General features: G+C 51.8%; 2 protein-coding genes across 2 annotated transcripts in view; one reads left to right on the plus strand and one right to left on the minus strand.

Moving 5' to 3' along the window:
• The window catches only part of LOC146798639 (neo-calmodulin-like), a 266,479-nt gene that overhangs the window by 177,589 nt on the left and 73,034 nt on the right, over positions 1–15,856 (minus strand). The window lies entirely within an intron of this gene.
• On the plus strand, positions 13,408–14,891 carry LOC146798641 (uncharacterized). Its single transcript, XM_085627518.1, has one exon. It carries the CDS (start codon positions 13,408–13,410, stop codon positions 14,824–14,826), a length of 1,419 nt encoding a protein of 472 aa, XP_085483644.1. The 3' UTR covers positions 14,827–14,891.

The raw sequence follows: 15,856 nt of genomic DNA on the forward strand, positions 1-15,856 counted from the left end.
GATGAAGTGCGGCAGAAGGGATGAGGAGGACTACAGTGGGGTTGGGGGCGTCTAGGTACAAGCTTTGGATGGGTGGGGGCGGGGTGCACACGGGAAGGCCTCGAATTTTCCCGGCACTTGGGTGCAGGGAATGGCGCTCGTGAAGGGGGGGGGGTAGTGTCACGGGATGCGGGATACTTAGTTGAGAGTTGCGAATTCGTAGATGGGGCTCGGGAGTACAGGGTGTGGCGTAAGGAAATAGTGGGTGGGGGTGGGGGGGGGGACTTATGCTCCGAGCTGCCGACTTTGGAGGGGGGATTGGGTTTGGGTCTCGGCGTGGTTCAACATCCTGTGATCTTGGGCAGAGTGATTGGTCTCCTCGGAGTACCTTAAAAGAAAGGGGCAGGTAAAAAAACCTCTTGTCCTGTGGTGGCCAGGGGGTGCTTATGTGGAAGGGGGTGAGCCTTGTGTTTCGGCAGCCTGGGAAGGGGGCAGCGAGGGGTTTCATTGCGAAGTTAGGGGGAGGGTGTTGGCCTGCCCAGGAGGAGGATTGTTTGGGAAGGAGAGGATGGGGTGGGCCATGCCCTCGATCCAATGGGTGTTACCTCGCATCGTGTGGGGGGTTGCAACGCCGGTCACTGCAGGGGTCGTGGCTCCCAGAGTTAGTGGTTGGCACCATTATTTTGGTAGCAGGAGTCATTGGCACACAGAGGTGGCATGGCGGCACCAGTCCGGCGGTATAGAGGGTGGCCGTGTGCTCAGAGCGGCCAACTTTTAGCGGAAGGGGAATTGGGTTTGGATCTCGGCATAGATCGACATGCTGGGCAGATTGGGGGAACTCGTCGGAGTACCAAAGGAGAGAATACATGGTCCTGGTGTGATGCAATGGGTCCTCAACGAGGCGCATTAAGGCCGGAGTCGGGTTGTGGGGGAGAGAGAGGCACGGGAGTTGTCCATGTATTGCGCGAGCGCATCAGGGGTGAAGGTGTGAGGATGTCATTAGCGGTCCACGTGCAGCGGCGGGTACAGTGGAGGTTTGACAATGTGGTCAGTTGTCAATGTGCAGTGAGAGCGCATCACGGGCACATGAGGGTGTGATGATGTTATCAGCGGCGAGTGCAGTGAAGGTGTGGTGATGTGGTCGGTTGGCCATGTACATTGCGGGGCATCACGGGCGCAGGGTGAGGTGTGATCCTTGATCCGCATGCAGCGCTGGGTGCAGCGCCGAGCGCACCGCAGGCGCAGGAGTGAGGGTGTGGTGATATCATCGGTAGTCCACGTGCAGCTCCTTGTGCAGTGGGACGATGTGGTCAGTTGTGTAAGTTGCGGCCGCGTCACAGACTCAGAAGTGGGGTGTGATCTTTGATCGGCGTGCAGCGCCGAGTGCACAGCGGGCTCAGGAGTGAAGCTGGGATGATGTAATCGGCGGTCTGCTTACAGTGCCTAGGGGCATATTATCAATGTCCGGCGTTAAAATTATCGCAGCTTTAACGGCAGAAAACTGCCGCTAAAATGGCGATAATGGGCTTGAGAATTCCAATAGAAGCCCATGTTCTGGTGTCAACATGGGCTTCCATTGGAATTCTCTGTGGCATATTATCAAGCCCATTATCGCCGCGTTAGCGGCAGTTTTCTGCCGATAAAGCGGAGACAATTTTAACGCCGGTCCTTGATAATATGCCCCTTAGTGCGGTGCAAGTGTAATGATGTAGACAGTTGTTCGTTTATATCGACTCGATCACAGCATTGGCTGTGCGTCTTGGACACAGAGTTGGTGACTTCAGATACATACAGAGTAATTGCCGTTGGATCGTATCTTTCTTTGCAGTGCAGCACGTTCTTGATAAGGCCGTGACATGGAGGCAATGTGTGCTGGGTTGATGGGGTGTTTTTGAGGGTCGTAGTCTTTGTTTAGTCTCGTGTGAGAAGCGTGTCCCTGCCTGCTTGTCACGATGGGATGTTTAGGACTGCTGCTGTCTGCTTGCAGCCTTCATGGGATGAGCATTTAGGTGAATAGGAGACTACGTGGTAGAAACATGGTTGGTACATAGAGATATGGTTGCAGCTAGTGGCTGCGCCAGGTTCCGGACAATGCATGGTCCAGACAGTGAAGTTCTGCACATGAGGGCTTTGGAGGCTGTTATGTCGGGAGAATTTGGCGTGTGTGCCCTGTGTCGTGTCTTATGCCAAGAACAACAGACACGAAGTATATTTATCAGGAGCTTTATTCCACACTTCTTACTTGGTCCCTGTCCCTACTCTGTCTGCCCACTTCCTGCTGCTTCTCCTCCCCTTCCTCTGCCCTCCTGGCTCCGCCCACTCCAACCACTATACCGCTCACTCTTGACATCTTCCCCTTTTTCAACAAAATGAAAAGACTGACTTGTTTACAGTTCTTCAATAAGTCTTTTCGGCTTGCGAATGTCCCGTCTCGGTCGAAGTGACATTGTTCCTGCTGCCAACTCAAGGTCTCCTTGAGCATCAGGATACTGATTCTCGACAGCCCCGGCAGGCTGTTCTCTGCCTTCACTCTCTTGATGCCCCAGCATCCTTTGGAGCGACTCTTTCATGACTGGAGTGCATTTCTGAAAATGTGACACATTTCGGGTAACTCTTCGGCTGTCAGACTCTGCAGTCACCATGGTGCCCTTTTTCTGAGTGATCATCAGAGGCTCGGCTCTGAACTTACAGTCTGTTTTCCTTTGCTGTTCCTGCTTGACGAGGACACAGTCTCCTTCATGGATGGATGGTGATCTCGCTCTCCTTCTGGCGTCCGCGTATGATTTCATTCTGTCTTTCCCACGACGGTCAGCTGACATGACCTCTCGATGAATGCGAGCCGGTGAGACTGCTCTCAGAGCGCCTTCCCAGGTGGGTATCCGGTTCCTGATTGGTCTACCCAGCATTAAGGTGGCAGGACATTTTCCCGTGGTGGCATGGGGAGTTGTTCTATAAGCCCTGAGGACTTCATTGAGAGCCACCTGAAGATCCTTTTTCTCAACGGTCGCCTGTTGAAACGCCTTCTTCAGGGTGGCCATGAATCGTTCAATGGTACCATTGGCCTGCGGCCATAGGGGCGTGACTTTGCGATGCGTGAAGTTCAGATGTCTCGCAAACTCACCAAACTCATGTCCATTAAAAGGAGGGCCATTGTCTGTCTTGAGTTCTTTCGGAATGCCCCACGCCGCAAACACTTCATCCAGCACCGCAACAGTGCTTGACGCACTGGTGGAAGATACAAACTGGGCTATTGGGAATCTTGAATACTCGTCCATAATTGCCAGGACATACTTTCCTGACTGAAGAGGTCCATAGAAGTCCATAGCAAGTTCTTGCCACACGCCACTGGGCAATTTTGTCATTTGCAAAGGGGCTGGGGGAACTCCTTGACTGACGAGTTGGCATTGTGGACAGTCTTTGAGGGTGAGTTCTACCATCTGATCCAACAGTGGGAACCACACTCGCTCTCTCAGAGCTCTCTTAGTTGCAACCACTCCTCGATGACCTTCATGGGCGAGATTGATGATACCCTGCCGTAGTAGCGTCGGAATGACATTCCGTTGGTCCCTCAGCAGAAGCCCTTCCGAGGTGGCAGAAAGTTACTCACTCACATGTCGGAAGGCTTGCAGCTCTTGACTACTGGCAGGATCCTTCCTTTCCTCCTCACTGTCGTGTCTCCACCTATTTGTCTGCAAACGACGGAGTACCTTCTGCAGAACGACGTCCTGCGCAGTAGCCTCTAGAATGGCTTCCAGGGGAACCGCTGGTGGTTGATCGTGACCCACAACAAAGTGGACATACTCCTCAGCTATGGACGCTCGTGACGCTGACACTGCTTGAGGGTGGCGTGACATGTAGTCAGCCGGATTCGCTGATTTTCCCCGTTTGTGCAGTATGGTGTAGGTATATTCCTGCAACCGCAGAGCCCATCGCTCAATCCGAGGTGGCATCTTCGACCTGGGATTTCCAAATATGGTGACGAGCGCCTGATGATCAGTCACCATTGTAAAGTGTTTGCCATAAATGAAGACATGGAAATGTTCGCAGGCCCAGACAACAGCCAAACTCTCTTTCTCCGGTTGAGAATACGCCTTTTCGGTGTCTGTCAAGCTGCGACTCGCATAGGCCACAATATGGCGCTAATCCTCATCATTATCATACTGAGCCAGGATTGCACCTAGGCCTACGGGGCTAGCATCTACAGTTATTTCCGTCTTTCTTTTGGGGTCAAATTATGCCAGATTGTCGGCCGCCTCAACAGCCCGTTTGATATCTTGGAATGCCCGCTCACACTGAGAGGTCCAGTCGAAAGGTTGTCCCTGCTTTGTGAGAGTTCGGAGGGGATGGCTAATTGTGGCATAATCCTTGATGTATCTGGCGCAATAACTGGCCATCCCCAAGAAGGAACGAACATCACTGACGTCTTGAGGGCTCTTGGTGTCATTTAAAGCCATCACTTTCTCAGGGTCAGGTTTCATTCCCGCTCCGGAGAACACATGCCTAAAGAACGAGTGTGGATTGATGAAATTCACACTTTTCTTTGTTTAATGTTAGATTGGCATCCAGCAGGGCCTTGTCGTGTTCTTGAATATCCGACCCGTACACAAGAATATAATCGCTGTAGTTCAGCGTATTGGGTATATGATGTATGGTTTGGCGTATCGCCTCTTGAAAGATCTCCGCAGCCGAGGAAATGCCAAAACTTAATTGTTTGTATCGAAACAAACCCAAGTGAGTTGCAAAAGTTGTTATGTACCTTGATCTTTCATGCAACTCCAGCTGATGGTAGCCCTTGTTTAAGTCTAGTTTCGAGAACACCCTGGCACCATTCAACGCAGCAATCATATCACTCAAGTGAGGCCCGGGATGGCGTTCCCTTTCAATCGCAGTGTTAGGAAGCCGCATGTCCACACACAGCCGCACTTTCCCAGAGGAGCCTTTCTTTGGCACGATGACTACGGGTGACACCCACGGGGTGGGGCCGTCAGTCCGTTCAATAATGTCAGAGGCGAGTAGTTCTTGAAGTTCATCTTCCACTGCTTGCTGGAGGTGGTAAGGCACTCGCCTGGGATGTTGAGCGACAGGTCTTATCTGGTCGTTGATGTGAAGCCGAACCTGACATCTATTCATCTTTCCTAGCCCGGTGAACAGCTTGGGGAATTTGTGTAAGATGTCTTGGTCACCACTGACCCCGTATAGAATCTCGACCAAGCGAAGTCGCTCCGCCGTCGGTAAGCTGAGAAGACAGTCAGCTTCTGGGCCATCAATCACATGTATGAATGCTGACACCGACTTGTTCTGATGTCTGAGAGTGGTTAGAAATTTTCCTAAACAGGGGAGTGGTTTCTTTGACATCCAAGTGAATACCCTGACGTACGCCGGGCACAAAGGAGGCGGTGACTTCATCTTTTTATACGCTTCAGTGCGCAGGAGCAGCCTGGGAACACCTACTTAAGGCGAGTCCCTCCTGAAACCGCCCCTGACAAGGTAGCTGCGTGAGCGCTCTGCGCGCATTTGTTCTCACCTTCGTGGATTTTTAACAACTTTTTTGTTGAATTTGTTTGTGTACCTGTTTTTAGGCAGCGCCCCTCACTTGCACTATAATTGGCCCCGCACTGCCGTTTTGGCGGATTTGGCTCTGGGGTGGGTGACCTGTCCGTTTTGGCCGCCATCTTGGAGTGGGGTGTGTGGATAGAGGTGTCTCTATCCTCCAGCGCTTCAGTGCGCAGGAGCAGCCTGGGAACACCTACTTAAAGCTCCTCCCCTAGCGCAGCGGGATCGCGCAGCGGGCGTGTCCTCGCGTGGCCGGAGTCGTGCCAGAGTCCTGCCCGTCTGCGCCCGTCCGCGCTGGACGTCGCGGTACTCTGTGTAAGGACTATCATACCATCCTGGGTCCATCATGCTGACGTACTCGCGGGATTGCCTGTTTGCCATCGGTCAGGTAAGCTGCTGTTGCACCCTTTCACCGGTACACCCATTACGTGGCCCATATCATTGCCCTTGTAATGGGTGGGCTCTCGACTCTCCGCATCCTCTCCCAAGGTTTATTTCCTCGGAGACTCGCCGTACTACAGACACTCCTACTACTTTGAAGATCTTGAATATAAACGTCAGGTCTGCGCTGAAACACTATCAGCATATCTATGACCTCATTGAGGAGGAAGCTCCAGACGTATTTGCCATGACGGAAACATGGCTACAGGACGCTGATACCGCTATTACCAATCTAGCCTGCCCACCCGGCTATTCTATGTACACCCTGAATAGGTTGTCCAGGGGTGGGGGTATCGCGTTAGTGGTAAAATCTATCTACCCTTGCGTCTGGGGTGCCCTAAACATCTCCGGGTGTGAAAGTGCCATGTTCAAGGTCTCTGTCAGCCCTGAGTTTACCCTGTCCGGGATGGTCGTCTATCGCCCACCCGGCAGTGATGTGGCGTTTAGAAATGCTTTCCCTGACACTGTTGGCCCTTTGGTTGCCGATTGTGCCAACTTTTCTATCATGGGTGACCTAAACCTACATTTCGACACCCTCTCTGGCCTGACAGTGCGTTCCATCTCTTCTGACCTGGAGGCCTTTCAACTTCCCCAGATGGTCTCCCAGCCTACCCATCTGGGGGGGCATATTTTGGATCCCCTGTTTACCAATCTGTTGGGGATTCAAATTACCTCTGTCTCTCCGGTGGAATGGACAGACCACTTTTTGGTGTCCATCCTCTGCCCGGTCTCGGCCACTCCTTCCATCTCTACGGCTAGACGGGTGCAGAAGAGGGCTTGGAAAAAGCTTCGGCTAGAGGACTTTCATCGTCTTCTATTAGAGGAGCCGCTGGGCCCTTTGACGGATGTGGAAAGGGGGTATGACCTCTTCTGTTCATGGATAACTAGGGCCTTGGACTCTCTGATACCCATCGTTTCAACCAAAATCAATCCCAGAGAGTCGAGTCCCTGGTACGATGGCACTCTCCGGGCCCTAAAGGGTGTCTGTAGACGAGCAGAGAGGGCTTGGAGGAAAACCTATGGGACTGATCTGAAAGCTGCATATGCCAAGTCCGTTAAGCTCTACCATCGAGCTATCTGCCGAGCCCGTGCGGCTTTTTATGCCACCGAATTCCGGAACAGTCCGAATCCGTCAAAAGCTATCTTTAAGGCCGTAAAAGATCTCACAGCGAAGCGGACTACCTCTACGACCGTGAGCTCCCTTTCCCATTGTGAATCCCTTGCATCTTACTTCTTGGGGAAGGTCCAAGCTATATATAGGACATTCCCTAGCATAGGGTTCACTGAGGAAAGTATAAATGGGATCCACCATCAGACTACACTGCTTGTTTTCCCTCCCCTCACCTTGGATGGTTTTGACAAACTTGCGCTGCAAGTCAAATCTGGGTCCCCATCTGATCCAGTAAGGCCTGCTCTCTTCCGAGACCAAGCTTTTATGGGGCGTACAGTCGTATGCTCCCTTGTCAACCTCTCCTTGGAAACGGGAACTGTTCCATCTAAGTGGAAACAAGCTGTGGTGTCCCCGATCATCAAGAAGCCCACCCTGGACCCTTCCAAGCCTGAAAGCTATCGCCCCATCTCGTTGTTACCCTGGCCAGCCAAGATCACGGAGGCCCACGTCAACCTGGCCCTGTCTGAACATCTGACTCGGACCAATGCCCTCGACCCCACACAAAACGGTTTCCGTGCTGGGCACAGTACGGAAACTGCGCTACTTGTGATGGTGGAACATCTCCGGGCAAGGTTGGATGCTGGTCAAACGGCGGCGCTTATTTTGCTAGATCTTAGCGCCGCCTTTGATACGGTAGACCACAGCATCCTCCTGCGTCGGCTCGAGGAGACTGGCATTGGCGGTCAGGTGTTGCAATGGTTCCGCTCCTTTTTAGACGACCGCTCCTTCTGTGTTGCCATCCCTCCCTTCAAGTCCAACTACCAACCACTGGCCATGGGGGTTCCGCAAGGGTCCTCGCTGAGTCCCACGTTGTTCAATCTTTACGTGAGACCGCTGGCTGATGTCGCTAGGCAGTGGGGCCTTACTTTGGTCTCATATGCTGACGACACTCAGCTGGCGGTTACTCTCAGTGGGGATGCGGAGATTGAGGCCCCCAGGTTTCAGTCCGGACTGAAGGCGGTGGCTAGCTGGCTGACAGGCAATTGCCTTCAGCTAAATGCCCCTAAAACAGAGGTGATGGTCGTCGGGAAGGGAGTGGAGCTGTGGGGTGACCACTGGTGGCCCTCAGAGTTGGGACCTACTCCGATCCCGGTATCGGAAGTGAAAAATCTGGGGGTATGGCTGGATGCGGGCCTCTCCTTTGTAGGCCATACTAAAAGAACCGCGGCCTGTTGTTTCGGTCTCCTGAGGGGCTTGAGACCTGTTCTCAAGTTCTTTGACGCCCCGACCAGGCAGCTGGTGATCCAGGCTACTATCATCTCCCGCCTGGATTACGCCAGCTCTCTCCTGGCTGGGGCTAACCAGGCTGAACTAACACGCTTACAACGGGTTCAGAATGCTGCGGCGAGGGCGATTATTGGCTTGCCCAGATTCTGCTCAGTGACAGGTGTCCTTCGCTCCCTACACTGGCTTCCGGTCAGGAAGCGTATCCTCTTCAAGGTTTTGTGCCTTGCTTTTAAAATCTTGAGAGGTACAGGCCCGGAAATCCTGTCGAGTTGTCTGTCTTTGTATGTCCCTGCCCGTAGCCTTCGCTCTCAGGGTCTGGCCCTTGCGGTGGCTCCCAGATTCAGGCTTAGCCGCATGGGAGGCCGCTCGTTTAGGGTAATGGCTGCGTCAGCATGGAACTCCTTGCCTGTTGAAATCCGCTTGCTGGAGGACCTTCTGACCTTTCGGAGAGCCATAAAAACCTTCTTGTTTTAGTTGGCTTTTAGTTTCTGTTTTTAGCCTGTGGTTGTGTTACGTGCTACCTTGTCTCTGCGCCAGGACGCTCCTTGGCTGGAGTATCTGTGCGCACAATAAATAGTCGTAACATAACATAACATAACATACTCCGTTACCGGGATGTAATTCAACGATGCTCCACTGTCCAGAACAAACTGCGTGGCATGATTCCCCACACTAATGTTCAATCTCGGGTATTTTTTTAGTTGGTCCGGATCTGCGACCATGCTTGCATATTCAACGGTGTATTCTGATTCACAAGACACTGATTGAGAGTCTCGGGACGGTGATCTTCTCGCCCAGTGAGATCTCCTCGACTCCCTGCTGGAATGTGACGAGCTAGACGACAATTTTGGCCGATCTTGTACGGCTTTCGCATGGTGTCGTCTGGTGTCAGAGCGAGTTGGCCTTGTCCCTTCGTTCTTCCTTTCCCTGCGATATTCTCCACACGTCGCTTCAAAATGATTAGTTCGTCCACATTTCCGACATTGCTGCCCCATGGCTGGACAGGCTTCTCTGTGTGGGAAGTCATACCCGCACCGATAGCATTTCCGTCCACCATCTTGCCTCCTGTCTTTCCTGCCTGACTCATGCCTCCTGCGCTCTGTGCGTCGCTGGCGGGAGGATGGTCGGTACGGGTGCCGTCGCTCCTTCGAATATCTGCGACTGTGACGGTCTTGCACTCAACATACTTGCTCTCATCTCTCCGGGCGCCCGGTCTCCATGCTCTTCGCTTGCTCCTCGGCTCGGTCATAAACTCGGATCATTTCCTCTATTTCCTCCAGGTTATGACTCTTCCTTAACAGTCTCCTCCTCCGTGTCTCAGACTGACACCCATCAATTATTTGTGACCTGATGGCATCATCCGGTGAGAACGCATCAAATTCACAATATCTGGACAGTCGACGTAACCTCGTTATGAAAGTGCTCATCACTTCCTCTTTCCCTTGACGGGCTTGGTGAAAAACATATCGTTCGTAATCCACATTTCTTTTATGCAAGAACTTCTTGTTCAGCGCCTCACGCACTTTATCATATGTTCCTGTGTCCGCTCTAGGCAGTTCTTTGATGACCTTGCTAATTTCTTTGCCCACCAGGTTGCGCAGCGCGATCACTTTGTCTTCATCCTCGGTCACTTTTGATCCCTTGATGTAATCCTCAAAGTCCTCAAGCCATTCTTGCCATCTGGGGCCCATGCTCTCTCCAGCCGTCAGTGGTAACGGCTCTGATGGGCGCAAATGTGACACCCCCGTCACGATCGGTTTGACTTCAGTTCTTTGCGGCGAATTGTGGTTCGACATCCTGACAGCACACTCCTGGGGTCATCTTGTTTGTGCACGTGCTTGTTTGTTTTGTTGTTCTCTCCTTTCTTTCTTCTACTTTTTTTTTTTCTCACTTGCCTTGGCTGGTGCTTGTTTATTATTGCCTGACTTCAAAATGGCCTCCCCATTGATTTCATGGGGATGTCTTCTATGAAACTGCCTGACTCCAAGATGGCCGCTACATAGGGCTTCTCACTCCCATGAGGTCTTGGCTGTACCTCTCATCAAGCTTGCCACACTTCTCTCAGCACTCCCGCAGTCACAGCACACTATCAGTGCTTCGTGCACACTTTGGAGCAGTTCACCTGACAAGGTAGGCTCAGATTGAGCTTCCGACAGATTTCTTCGCGCGCGTGCCGTTTCTCACGCATCAGGGGTGAGGTTTCGTTTTAGCGCGCACCAGCGCTCCTTCGGCTCCACTCTTCCACGGGGCTTCACTGCAATCACAGGCGTTTCCAGTAGAGTCGGGGTGGGCTCCCGCTCTATCCTCTTTACCAGCACCTCAGTTTACGCACCTCAAGGCGACTTCCACTTCGGCGCGAACCGGCGCTCTTAATTCCAACGCGCCTTCCGTCGGTTGCACCATAGGGACAGGGACAGGGACACTTCTCTTAACACGTCGGGGAACACTGGGCTGCAGTATCCCACCCTCGTCGCCAGCTGTTGTGTCTTATGCCAAGAACAACAGACACGAAGTATATTTATCAGGAGCTTTATTCCACACTTCTTACTTGGTCCCTGTCCCTACTCTGTCTGCCCACTTCCTGCCGCTTCTCCTCCCCTTCCTCTGCCCTCCTGGCTCCGCCCACTCCAACCACTATACCGCTCACTCTCGACACCCTGGATCGACAACATACGTGATGGAGGGTCCGGGTTCCGGTGCTTGTTTCATTGGTCGGTTGTAGAGGACTAGCCTGCCCCGAGGGACGGAGGGTGATGAGTCTCGAGGATGAGGCCTCGAGTGGTTCAGAGCTGGGTTTCATACGTAGGCGAATACATCGGACTGTTGGTGTTTTGAAATTCAACTCACAGGATCAATTTTGTTGAGTGTGGTTCAGTTGCATCTCGCCTTGATTTTGTGTGTACATCCCACGTTCTATTGTTGGGGCACGTGGGGTACCGGGAGTCCACGCTGTTGTCTCTTGTCCTCGAGCCTGTGGTGATTTGCGGGCATGGCAAGCGAGCCAGAATGAGCCTTTTTGGGGGTGGGGCCAGGTGGCCCAATTTGCACCATGGGTTTTCTAAGTGTATGCTGGAAGACGGTATGGCTTTTGTGGGGCTCTGGCTATGTGCACAAGGGTGGTTTTGTGGCCATATCTGGAGGTGCTTCTGCGGGAGTTTGCCTGGCACTCCGTCTTTCAATGTTCCGAGGCTAGTTGCATGAATTGCAGTGTTCCCTCTGAATGATGGCAGGGGGGCCTAAGCTACCGCTTGGCGGGCCCACCACGGGGGGCGGGAAGCGCAGTCTGGTGGAAAAAAGGCCGTTTCTACCGTGAAGGATGCAAAGGAGGCCGGAGTTCGTTTGCACAGGTGGGTGCAGGGAGGCCTGAGTGCAGGTATAACGCTTGTGAAGGGGGGCAGTGGCTCCAACTGCTGAAGGATCAGTTTATTTTATTTATTTATTTAATGCATTTTATATAGCGCGGACTTTACCCAAAGGTGTCAGAGCACTTCACAATAGAACAAATTACGTTACATAAAGTGAATTTTGCTTATTTACACGTTACAGGTATAAACGAGAAAGAATAAAAATGAAAAAATAGATGGCAACAAAACAAAAAAAAGATGGTACAGACATAGATTCCAAATTTACAATATTCAAACAACTCCGTAAACAGTTACGGATTCGGATATGGGGCGCGGGAGCACCAAGTATAACATGAAACAACATTAGATGATAGCAGGGTTGTGAAGTGACAAGGGGTTGAGGATACAAGGAGATGAAGTTGCTGAATGACTGGGCGGCGGTCGATCGCAACACCCAAGGTACAGTGTACAAGCACAGAAAAAGCAAACAAAAGGAAGTGGGGACCAATATCTTTCACTGGGGATGGAGCTGGTAGGGCTACAATAGCGTTAATGCACTTAGGGCAAGCAATAAGTCAGCCATGCAGAAAGGGGGAAGTCATAATTCATACGCAGCCTCCCTTTCACAGCACGGTATATTAATAGAGGTATTAAGCAACAAGGCGGTGGCATAGCAGTTTAGCGATGGTCGGGCCGTCTATTACGGGGCGGGCTTCTTCGGGTACCCAATAGCAAGGATCTCGAAGAATTACAGCGGCTAAACTTCGCCTCGGACCGCCCCTGCCCGTCAATAAGTTTTAAAGCCCGCTTTCGGAATTTACTCCTGGGGTCCACAAAAATAAATTGAATGCGCAAAGGGTCCTTGGTATAGTTGGGCTGGATTATAGACCTGTTACGGGAAATAACTGGTTTAAATGCTGTTGTAATATCCGGCGAAAACGGGAAAGGGCGTGAAAGGGCTGGTTTGGGAGCGCTTGTTTCGCAGCAGTCTAATAGACGTATTGAGTTGGTGGTGGCATATTTATAGATGCATAGGTATATAGCATTAGTATTCAGGATAGTCGCCACTGTCTAATTCGAGTTAGAACCAGGTTTCCATAGGAAGTTATTGTTTCGTTTGGTAGAGGATGGTCGTGTAAAGATCTGGGCGGACTCATGTACTTGTGGCTGTATGTAACACAATTCGTGCTCATGAAAAGCGCTCTGATATTTGGTACAAACATTGTGGTTAAGAAGGGACACCAGTAATGACCGGTGTTGCATGCACGAGGATTTTCCTTCAGTGACGAGTAGAATATGTTGTTGTGGCAAAAAAAAAAAAACGGGAACCGTGTGCCCCCCGGCCTTGGGGAGAATGTGCAAGGCGCATGCCGGGGGTTTGAGTGAACGGAGCAAAAGTGGTGTCAGTAGTGGCGTAGGTCACGGACTGGGCAAAGGGAGCCAGAACAAGCATACGGGGTCTGGACTGGATCAGAAGGTAAGTTTACGAAAGACAGGAGGGGCGGCACGCTGCAAAGATACGGAACACCGCAAGACGGCGTGGGGGGTACTGTACCAAGCGTAGGCACCACTTAGGCCAGGTGCACTGGCAAAAGTTGGGTTTAATAGCTACCCCACACACTAAAGGTACACACGCCATTTTCAATTTTAGGTCAGCCACGGAAAGAGGAGTGCTCCAGGACGCGCCCGAACATGATGGGAGACGAGGGACTGTCTCACAGCGGCATGCTGGAGCTAGCGGCAAATGAAGAGGCTGGACCTAGCGGGGTGATCCCAGGAATGGAGTACCTCAGCGGCCAGGATGCGCAGCAGCTTTGGGCCCGCTTTGCAGCAAAGGCAAAGAATTGGGAAGGGTGGGAGATGGCAATGGCTCAAATGCAATCACCCGCCCCCGAAGGTGGTGGACAATGCCAGGACATGGAAGAGTGGAAAGGGGAAGGTTTTACAATTAATGGCCATACTTATGCAGCGACACATGGGGGAAAGCGGGGTATGGAAAAGAAGGCGAGGGGTAGGGGTGGTTCTGATGCAGGAGCGAAAAAGGCAAGGATGCCACCAGAGGATGTAACAAAGGCAATAACGGGGGAGGACTCACAGGCAGCAGCAGCAGCGGGAAACATTTCGAGCAGAATGGCCAGAGAAGCAGCAGGAAATGACGCCCTTCAAAGAGGAATATTGGAAGCTAATGCATTAGAAGGTCAACTACAGCATATGGCTGAAGAGGCTTTAGCGGTGGGAACAAGGCAACGGTATTGGCGTTGTGTGGACACTTTTCGGAACTTTACAGTGGATGTTTCCGAGCTTCTAGACAATTTTCAGCAACTGGGGTTGCGGGTCAAACAGTTCGTGGTGTGGGCCAGGGCAGCCGGTAAATCTAGGTCATGGGTTGTAGAGCACCTATCAGCAATAGCATACCATTCAAAGCTAAAGGTTTTTGACAATCCCACTAAAGGTTTTGTTCTTAGGGAAGCCTTGAAAGGTTGGGCCAAAGGTGAAAGCAAAAAACAGGATCACAGGTCCCCAATTGATTTTAACACACTAAAAATTCTAATGGACCACCTCCCTTTGGTTTGCCACTTGGAATTTGAAAGTATGCTGTTTCAAGTAACCTTTTCCCTGGCCTTCTTTGGGGCCTTTCGCATTAGCGAACCAGTAGCGAGAGCAAAAGGGGATAAAAGCAGCAGGGCCCTGTTGGTTAAGGACATATCCCTAGGCACACACCAGGTATCCCTACGGGTGCGACACTCTAAGACAGATCAAGTGGGAAGGGAACTGTACATTACACTGAATAGGATGGAGGGGCACAGCTCATATTGCCCAGTTAAGCTTTTGGCAGGGTACATCCAGGAACGGGAAGGTGTCAACGGCGACAACTACCTTCTCACCCACAAAGATGGGACCCCAGTAACAATCTATCAGTTTAAAAGGGTGTTAGCAGCAACGGTCCAAATAGCTGGGCTCCAAGGGCATCACTACACTACACATTCCTTCCGCATTGGGGCAGCCACCACAGCCTTCCAGGAGGGTGTGTCGGCAAACGCAATAAAACGAATAGGAAGATGGGAATCCGACAGGTTTCGGGTTTACATTCGCCCAACACCCAACAGTTGAAGGATTAAAAAGGCAGGAGTTTGCGGGGATTCTGGTAGGGGTCTTTTATTACACTTATGTACACCAAGTTACACGTATAATAAAAGGCTGATTGAAGACTCAACTCAACATTTCTTTCCTTCTGTTCTACTCCACAGAATAAAAAACAGTGTGGGTCATCGGGCACTCTTACGTATCCATGGATGCTAACAGAGCCCACACCATTGGGTGGGATGCGACGTTCCTGTTTCAACGAACAAGGGTGCGATTGTTTGGAAAGCCAGGGTTGCACTGGAGAGAGCCTTGGGGAGCGTCATTGAAGATTTCCACACCCGCTCAAAGGACCCAAATGTTTCAGTAATTCATCTAGGGAGAAATGACCTTCCAGTGATAGGGAGGGGTAAACTACTTCACATGTTAAAGAAGGATCTCACCAATTTAGCCAGGAGCATGGATACCACGGAGGTGGTATGGTCCGAGATCATTCCTAGAAGGGTATGGGCTGGTGCGCGCTCCCAAAATGGCATAGAGTTGTCAAGGAAGAGGCTAAACAGCCTCATGGCCAAATTTCTAGGGTGGGCAGGTTTAGGCAGCATTAGGCACACCCTGATTAACTTGCGGCAGCCGCACTATTACAGGGCAGATGGGGTGTACCTATCGGACACTGACACAGATGTCCTGCTACGGAATATGCTAGCGGCATTGAATGCAAGGGGCTGTTGGTAGTTCTCAAGAATTGGGCCACAGGTATGGCATGGGAGGGGCCTCACTGGCAGCGATAACTCCCAGCGAGGCATGGCGGTACTTACAAAGCGATCCAAGAGGAATACAAAAAACAGTTTGGGAAGGGGGCACAGACCGCAAACGGTGCAGTCAGTACCCAGGGGGCACTGGCAAGCACCCCAAGGCCCTTGGTTCAGGTGAACCGGAAGTAAACAATTAATTACACAACTGAGGGCAGAGCCTGTGGCATGGAAGAAGTGGGGTACCGGTTACGGGGTCACCTTCGCAGAGAGGTGTGGGGGAACAGTCAACCAGGTTTGGCGGGTGG

Source organism: Triturus cristatus, chromosome 9 (assembly GCF_964204655.1).
Source record: "Triturus cristatus chromosome 9, aTriCri1.1, whole genome shotgun sequence".
NCBI lineage: Eukaryota > Metazoa > Chordata > Amphibia > Caudata > Salamandridae > Triturus > Triturus cristatus.

Bases quoted from the DNA above. Each gene is read 5' to 3' on its own strand.
- LOC146798641 (XM_085627518.1), top strand. From the start codon at position 13,408: ATGATGGGAGACGAGGGACTGTCTCACAGCGGCATGCTGGAGCTAGCG.